The following is a 9,568-nucleotide window of genomic DNA, read 5'->3' as shown; positions in this document are numbered from 1 at the left end:
ATGCGAGCTTCTAAAATGAAGTTTGCTGATAATGGATTATTGATCGTGAATTAGAGTAGACTGCCCCCTCAGGGCTCATCCTTGTTGGCCAGGAATGAATACATCTCTTCATGCTTCACCTCACACACTCAATTTAGGCATAGGAAACCAAAGACCGACCTGCACGCATGTTGAGACACTGACCCGCGCTCTAATACGCACAGACAGGCGTCGCTCATCCACTGAGGGACAAAGGTTATTCTAAAATCAGTGTGATGCAAATTGCCTTAGTGGGCTGTCCCTCCGGTCTGTTGTTTTTACACACACACTAGAGGAAACCACCTTAAATGTAAGCAACTTCTGCCCAGTCTCTGAATCTCTGGATGTTTTCTGTGTAACTGCGTTAAATCAAAAGAAAACAAAAGACATTATTTTGATTGACAGAAAAAGTCACGACTCTTCTGGCAGTTCTTTGATTTGGGAAGACAAAGAAGCGTCACCAATTTATGATTTAAATATCATCCACAGTCTACATCTTTTATCTAGATAGAACCTTTACTGGAACCACTTTATTCAATATTGTAAATCCTTGATTCTTGAAGACTGTGCAGTCTGATAATCACTTACATGTTGAATTTTAAACCAAAGTAGTTAAAGTATCTAAAACTAAGCAGCCTAACAGTTTGGTGCTCATAGCTCCAGCCTTTACAGATATTACCAAATTGTGGCACATATTGCCTCAAGGATTGTATGCTTACGTTTTGTAGGTTCTACGTATTTTGCTTTTTTGGGGGGTTTCATCAGTTTTATTAGTCTTATTGTTTTTTTACTGTTGAATGTGAAGATTGCCTTTTTTATCGATTTGTTTTTTTTCTTGGTTTATGTATTCAATGTGCTGAGTACATCTGGATGTATGCTCTGTGAAGCAGTTCAATTAAACCCCAAAACATTTGGACACAAGAAAGTAAATACATAATGTGTTAAAATAATAATAATTCTTTTGGGGGGGATTCATTATCATTGAAAAGCGATTTGGCTTAGTCATATTACTATCAACTCCTCTTAAGACTAATTGTATTATATATAATCATTTTGGCAATAATATTTTTTTTCTGATCCTTTTCTATGTAATTTGGATCATAAGTGTAATTATAACAAGCCTAATTTAAAATCTTTTGCTGTTTTCTCCAGGTATTCTTGCCATAAGTATGCAACGTGAAAAAGAATATCAGGATGGACACTAAAGCTGTGACATTTTGCAAGTGTTTTACGCCTATTCTGAGAACTCACTAACTTTTGGAAGACAGACTTTGCATAGTCAGAAGATTTATTACACAGCTGTGGTTTTTGACCGGTGCTCCAGGAAACGTAATGGAGACAGAAGAGAGGGAGGATGAATCGCAAAAGCTCACCGCAAACATAAAGACGGAGGCGGCGGACGAGACCTCTGGCCACACCTGTGGGGTGTGCGGCCGCAGTTTTCCTCTTCTCAGCTCGCTGTCGCAGCACATGAGACGACACACGCGGGAGAAGCCGTACAAGTGTCCGTACTGTGAGCACAGGACGGCTCAGAAGGGCAGTCTGAAGGCCCACATTCGAAGCCATAAACTAGGCCTGTTTAGCCATAACCTCAGTGACAAGGGAGGGGGCGGGGATCAAGAGCAGAAAGATAACTCCGAGACACCCGACCCTCCTGAAATTGTCAGCACATCCGACAAGGCTCACAATGTCAACAGCAAAGTGAAGAAGAAAGGAACAAAAAAAGAAGTTAAGGGTAAAGATGCGATTGAGGTCAGCGGGGCTGACGACGGGTCCTGTACCTGCAGCATTTGTGGCCAGGTTTACCCTCAGATACTTCTCCTTAAAGCCCACATGAAAAGGCACCGCAATTTACAGGATCATGGCTGCCGGATCTGTGGACGCCGTTTCCGCCAGGCATGGTTCCTCCAAAGTCATATGCGCATTCACCGGGTCAAAGCCCAGCTACGAGGTGGCAAAAGCAACGAGCCGCCTGCCACCATCAACGGAGTTCCTCAGGACTCGGCGTCGCTGACCAATGAAGAGTGCCTCTTTGAGCTCTGTGCTGGCTGCGGTAACTTCTTCTCTGACCGCAAGACATTACGAATACATGAGAAGCTACATAAACCGGCCCACAGCCGCTCTCAGACGCCACAGGAAGACATCGACGCCTCTGAGCCGCACGTTGATAAGAGGTATTTTTTGGAAAGCCTGAACCTCACGCGTGCTGGACCGAGGGAAACGTCTGAGGAGCCTGAGAGCCTGGGCAGGCGAATTCCAGAGCTGGATCCAATTTGTAGTTACCAAGCGTGGCAGCTGGCCACAAGGGGACGACTAGTGGAGGCCACCGAGAAATGTCTGGGATGGGAGGAGAGGCTGGCAGATGCTGAGGTGGCGTACGACACAGAAAAGGGCGAGTATGTACCGAGGAAGCAGGAGAAGAAGAGGAAGCAAATAGACACCTCCAGCTCCAACGTGAAGAAGATTAAGGGTGAAACAGGCCTTGATCACTCGTCAAACAGCCTGGCTCACACTAAAGGTGCTGACAAGAGGATTTCTCAGAAAGACCGTATCTTGTTAAACGGACTTGGTCATGCGTTTTACGAGGCACTGCAGAGCAAGAAAGTCAAAGATGTTCACCTCACACCCAGACACAACAACAGCGGCAGGAGTCAGGACCAGGAGGGTAAGCCATGTACACCACACTACACTATCTGTGCTACCGTTTGGATAAGACAGCAATTCAAAATCCTTGAAAATGGGAATCAGTAACCAGTGCTGACAGCAGTTGCTTTCTATTGAATATTGCATCCTTTTTGTTTAAATTAAGATATCAAAGGTTGTGTTTGTGGACATGCAGACGTGCCACTTCAATATAGACTGTTCTGATATTACTGAAAGGGAAGTCATCAATGTGAAAATTCAACATTTAACATTGTACTGTGGAAAAGGGAGACATCTAGTGAATTTATAACTGAATTACAGCAACTGTAAATACACTCGTTTACACAAAAAGATTTTGCGAATGCACATCCATGAAGGCGTTGTCACCTAGGCTTCAGAACAGTCTTCACGGGCTTATTAAGTTTCATTGCTAAATGTTTTTATTAGCTAAAGGAACATTTTGTTGGCTATAATTGAAGTAATTGGTTTGTTAGCCAACGTTCTGGTGGTTTTAACACTTGGAACGGCTGTAATTGGAGAGCAGGTGCCGATTTATTAAAAGAATATTTTTAATTTGGCAATTAGAAATCAGTGTCTTCCATATTGACAAAGAACACTTTGCTGTGGTTGTGGAGACTAAAAATCCTGCTTTTGTGTCCGGTAACACACGTTAATAAACCTAGCCTATTGCTAAATAAAAACCTAAAATCTTATTTTGTTCAACTAGATTTAGATCTGCTGCTGCTTGAAAACTTTGTGTTTACGATTAAGATAATCACTTTGCGTTTTAGTTAAATTAACTTCTTTTAATTTAGAATCCTGAAAGCAACTAAAACATTCATTATGAGACTGAGATGTATATGTCTGTCAAAGGTGCATTAAAATTGATCAAAACCTGCCACATCAGTGTCAGCAATGAAACCAGATGAATTATTTATATACTTTATAACAGATGTTTATTCCATTATGAAACTTAGTATGGTTTCTACGGTCTGTCCTTAAGCCAAAGTAACCCCAGACTTTTAACAATACTTTTCTTGCTAATGTAATCATGCCGGTGGCTATGTTGTATACATACACACCACTTAAATATATCGGGTACGACCTTTACATTCCTTCTTCTGCTCTTACCTGCAGATAAAAAAGCATACCTCTGCGAGCACTGTGATTTCCACACTGCCGACGCCTCACTACTCAGGTCTCACCTGCACAAGCAGCACCAGGACGTCCTGGGTCCCTCCAGCAAACACAGCACCATTCTGGACAACGGCAACCAGAGTGGTTCCAAAGCCTCACGATACATGGACTACCTCAGAAACAGGAGTTTGTTGCTCAGTCAGCCATACTGGAATCCTTACACATGTCCCCCTGGGCCGGGGTCAGCAGAATCCAACATTAAAACGGAGAAGTCAAATGGTACTGAGGTCAAAGGGCAGGGACAAACTACTACCGATGCTGGAAGTCTTCTTAATCTGTCTTCATTAGCCGTAAGTGAAGGAGAAGGCCACGTAAGTGATCCAGTAAAGACAGAGGGTCTGGTACGACATCAGTGCCCATACTGCTCCCACACTACCAACTACCCAGAAGTCCTGTGGATCCACCAGCGGGTTGCACACAGGGTGGACAGCAGCAGCTCCATGGCGCCAAAGTGGGCACCCTGCATGAACAGCAACAAGAGTCCGAAGGCAGGTGCTACCCAGTGGAGACGCACCGGGCCTCCACCGTTCCTCGAAGGCAAGGACTGCCCTGCTTTACCTGCTCCAACAACTCAGCGCACACAGCCTCCAGGTTTGACAACCAGCAGCAGCAGCAGCAGCAGAAGCAGCAGAAGCAGTAAGCACTCAGCTGCCAAGAACCAATCAGGCGTCCCAAAGTCCAAGCATCAGTCGAAGGACTCGCGCTCTTCAGATGGGACACAGTCTAGTGGGAGGATGGGACTCCTACCTCAAAAGAAGTCTGGTGAACATAACCGGGCAGAGAAGGGGGGGAGTAAAAGCTCCAGCACTAAAGCTACTTCATCGAGCAGTAGTATGCCCAGCAAGAGCTCCCCTAGTTTCCAGCCTACAAACAGCCCCAAACACAGAAGCCACAGAGCCGCGGTGGAAGGACACTTCCCACAGGAGGGTTTGGGATTCATGTTGGCCAGAAATCATGGCGGGACTTCATCCAACGTTTCCGCAGATAGACCCCATCCCCGAAGGCAGTCGTGCGACTCCTCTTCGGGTCCTAAGGTTCCTGATCTGTGGGCTGCCATGAACATGTGGGGTCACAAAGCGTATTTAGAGCCGGACCATTTTGCTCAGGTAAAGAATGAATCGACAGGAGAAATGCCAATGGACATTGATATTTTGAGTCTCCTGAAAAACTACAGTCCCCATGATCTGGCTGCTCTTTACCAGCACTGGGGGTTTGTTGATCCCAGGATTGATCCACAAGGTGAGGAGGAGCTTTGCTTTTCTGTTCGATTGATTGTAAATGGGATGATTAATGTAATGATGTTTTACAATGAAGGAGGATTGGTGGTCAGCAGTAGGCCTTCATTTTAAAACTTGTGAAAATAAGAATGTGACTTGACCATATTTGTTTACATGCTCTTTTTATACTCCTGTTGTTACAGCAATGTTGCAGTTAAATGGAAATTTTGGCAAAGAAGTCCACTCCGCCTCTGAAGCTTCCAAACAAGTATGTTTTCTTTGATATTGTAGTTTTGATAGAAGTTTTCTCCTCGTCTTCAGCCTACAGACAAGTCATGGACTTTATTTCTTGTAAATTAAAAGGCCCACTCGTGCCATTTTGACTATTTATATTATGCAATCATATTTATATTTACAATTGAATAGTTTTACAACAGAATTGAAAAGATAAGCCTGTTTTACTGCTGTCAGGGTTTTCCTGCAGTGTTATGTAGTGGAAGTGAGTAAAGACTACCTTCACTACACTTAAGGAAATGAATAAATGCCATACACTGGATGAGTGTGGCAACATTTAGTAACTTAAGTGATTGCATGAAACCCAGTTATGTACAGAAACATCACTACTGTAAACAAACCTTTATCCCCATCAGAACGCATTATATCTTACATTTTGCCACATCTAGTGTCATTTGATCATTTAGTAAAGAAAGTGCGAGTTAGTCGGTGGTGGAACAATGCTTTTTGAGATTTTGCCTGAAAAGTTCAACTCTAATCTTCTAAAATGAAGTCCCTTTCTACCTCACATGTACGTGCAGTATAGCTCCACCAACGGTGTGTGTGTGCTTGTCCTTGTGTGTGTCTGTACCTCGTCTGCGTCTGAATACAGTCCGTCACTTCTGTGCATCTGCGGATTTTCATTTAATTTGCGTGCGTGCTCGTCTTTTCCTTCATCGTTTCCGTGAGAGAGGCTGACAGGGATGAGGCAAACAAATGATAAAGAAACATTGTTGTCCCCCTCGGGGTAAAACTCAACCAGCATCTCCATATGGTGTGTCATCGGCCTGTCAGTCAGGCCTACCCTGATGCTACCTACAACTGTTCTTGCTTTCTCCTCTTTCCCCCTAGAGTAATATGTGGGCAACTTTCTAAACACTAAAGATTGGCAATTGCAATGTCCGTAGGTGTGAGGAATTACAAATTAGATGCAACTAATATGGATAACACTGTGTGGGCAGGAGAACATATTTTGTGCTATAATAGCTTGCCAAAGTATGAAAGATTGTGTTATTTCTTCTTTGTTTGTTTCTTTGTCTTCTGGTCTTCAAACACTTATTTTTAAGAAGGAACCAGCTTCACTCTGTTCATGACAGGCGCAACATGAAGCCTTTTTATGCGCAGCTTTACTGTACATTACGGATGCCTCGTATGTCCACTAATACAGAAACTACTGCATAAAATATAGCATAGTGTGATAAGTCCTGCTCTAGACATATCATCAGACATTTGATTATAATTAAAGTGTAGAGGTATTAACACACACTGTAATATCCCCAAACTGGTTATTTATATGGTATTTCATATGGGGCACTATCTCTAATTGGACATAAAACATATGTAAAATATGGTTGCTAGTTGTTGATAAAATGCACATCTCGTTTTGCAAATCTTAGGAGACAACTAATGCATGTTATTTGGTCATTATTAAAGGAAGTTAGTTATTCATTAATTGAAAAATACTTGCTGTAAAAATATATAGCAAAAGTACAAGACTAAACCTTGATGCAATGCTAAATTACCTTTCGCTGTACATTTTGAATAAATAACAAAAGATATGTTATCATTCTAGAATAAAAACAAACAAACGTACCTACCTACATAACCTAAACCTGAGTGGCTGTTGTGAACAAAATACAACTTATAAATATTATTATAAATTGTCTGATTAAAAAAAAAAAATCTTCAGATAGCATTGTTGCCCTTTAGACGTGTATAATTGTCAACATTTCAGTACTTGGTTATGCACTGCTAGGCCATTTATCGATAACGTAACCGTGCGCATATACACTACTTGCACACGCGCACACATTCCGTCTCAGTGTTGTCAGATCAGATCTAACTGGTGCGCCTCCTATTTGTCTCCTCCAGGTCAACAGCCGCTCCACTTCCTCCTCAGGGTCTCTTCATAAAGGAACGTGAAGTTACACCGTGTTCCTGTTTGCTTCCAGCCCGCATGGTAGGGCAGAACAAATGAGGCCCGCTGTTCTTCAAAGGAACCAGCCATAACTCCTACAGGACTGAGTCACTGGATGATGCAGAACATATGCAATGCAATGAGGTGGACTCCTATTTTGTAATATGGTTGTTTAATTTGAAGTGTTTCGCATGTTTTTCTTTTGTTTGTTAAGAGTGTAGATATGTTAGTTACCAAAATACACATGAAGATATGTTCTCTGGACATGAGGTAGAACTGTTTGAGATTTTTGTCGGGGGGGGGGGGGGGGTGGAAATGAAATGTTAAGCTACATTTGCTAAAGGATAAAGACAACATTATATTGGCTAAAGGAGCACAGATATCAGCTGGTTTTGAGTAAAAAACAATACATTTAAAAACACAGGATGCCAGTAGAAACAGTCAGAAGCTGTGACCTGAACATCACAATTACCTCTCTCTATACTGTACGTTTCAGTTTGTTGTTTTAACGGACCTTACATGGGTGGAAAATGGCATTTTTTTGTTTTACGGTTAGTACCACATTTGATTGTCACTTTCAATGTTAAGCTCATATTTACATAATTATCGAGAACTGACCAGAATCCAGGCTTTAGCACTGTTAGCTCATAGCCCCACACACACATTAAGGGTGCTCCGTTCATATTATTGTCCTCACACTGAATGTGGTCTAAAACATCTTCAGCCCACAATCACAAGCAGTGGGCTGAAGTCAGTTCAAAACAACCGGAGAGATATTTCTCCTAAACATTACAGCTGCTACACATAAGACCTGTTCTATGCTTTTTGACCAAATACTACTAAACCTTGCCATCATTTTGACAGAACAGGATCAGGGCATCATCAGTGCATCAGCTATCTGCTGTCGTCTGCTACCATCTGTTCGTGCCAAGTTAACCGACTGCTCACTTCCAGTTCACAGGCGCAGATTACACCACTCGTTGTAAATCTACAACTAGTCGAGCATTTCGTCCTTGCTTTTTTGACCACTTCTGAATCCGTGTCAAACAGAGAAAGCAGCAACCATGGCCGTTTTCACTCAACATATATCCAGGGCAAATTCATAGCTACTGCCAAACTTAAGATCCAGAATAGACAATCATTTAAATGTGAGAAAACCAGAGGAAATACCTAAATTGGTCGACAGTCAGTCTGTCAATCACGTCAATGTGTCAAAATGACACAAAGAATGAAAAGTGGTTTCCTGCTTTAGCGTTCTAAGTTTGAAATTTAAATGCTACAGTTTGTCTTTTTTTTCTCCTCTCAGAAAGATAGTGTAAACATCTGCACTCATTTCACATTGTGCTGGTGATGTAGCAATTTAATGCTGTGATTTTGTAGAAGTAGAAAATGTAGCAATAACGAGTTCTACTGATGTGACCCTGACGTACCAGTAATGCTACTAAAGAGACTGCAAAAATATTTTGTTTGACTTTTTGAATTTCACCTCATTCTAAAATTTGTTTTCGTGTGTTGTATGTTTGCAGATTTGTTTAGTAAGTTTATATTTTAGTTAAAACTCAGTGTATTCATCTTCCATAGAGAAATAGTCTATGCATTTGACAAAAAGCCATCAAGTTATGGATTCTTGGGTGATCTTGAGAAGACACATTTTATTGTTGGAGTATTGATTTTGATCTGTGTGGAAAGCTGTTTTTTGATAAATATTGTAAATGTTAATTTTATTTAAGGTCATTTTTTTTTGTTTACTAAGAGTGTGATTGTAACACTCCAAAGTACTTGATATTTGTAGTAACAACAGAAAAAGAAGAAAAAAATAATAATCAGTGACCCACTTGAGGCCAGAGTGCAGGGTCTGTAAGGAGTGAGCCTCCTGCAGCAGGTCTTACTGAGCCTGTGAAGAGACAGTGAGGCAGGAAACAGTGAGGCAGGGATTTTCATGCAAGCCTGAACTTTTATGCAAACCTGAAGCTTACATTTGAGCTCTCACTGGGTTGATGTTTGTGACTATGTAAACATAGTAATTTCAAATCAAAATTTCTATTTTCACCAGTTCCACATTTTGTCTGACTGTTAAAATACACAAATAAAGTTGGTCAATGTAGATTTATATTATGGTTGTGCTGTTGTCATTATATCGCTCTTTCACACACACACACACCCCCCCCCCCCCCCCCCCCCCACACACGCATATGAGCCATCACACAGTGTTTGGTCAAAAGCCAAAAAGCCCAAACAAAGCCGTTTGTGGTCTATATTTAGCAGTCACACTTTACTTAATTTAAGTAGAATCCAGACAGTT

At 41.7% G+C, this 9,568-nt stretch overlaps 1 protein-coding gene across 1 annotated transcript; it reads left to right on the top strand.

The window, feature by feature from the left end:
* Positions 1-1,350: 1,350 nt before the first annotated feature.
* LOC142965505 (zinc finger protein 516-like) lies at positions 1,351-7,271 on the top strand. The gene is made up of 4 exons (XM_076106471.1): positions 1,351-2,683; positions 3,799-5,097; positions 5,279-5,343; positions 7,221-7,271. The coding sequence occupies exons 1-4, from the start codon at positions 1,351-1,353 to the stop codon at positions 7,269-7,271; spliced, it is 2,748 nt and encodes a 915-aa protein (XP_075962586.1).
* Positions 7,272-9,568: the final 2,297 nt, after the last annotated feature.

This window comes from Anarhichas minor, unplaced genomic scaffold (assembly GCF_050575085.1).
Source record: "Anarhichas minor isolate MPS153535 unplaced genomic scaffold, ASM5057508v1 ptg000033l, whole genome shotgun sequence".
Classification (NCBI taxonomy): Eukaryota; Metazoa; Chordata; class Actinopteri; order Perciformes; family Anarhichadidae; genus Anarhichas; species Anarhichas minor.
Note: the sequence above shows the minus strand (reverse complement) of the source record. Positions and strands in the feature narration are given on the sequence as shown.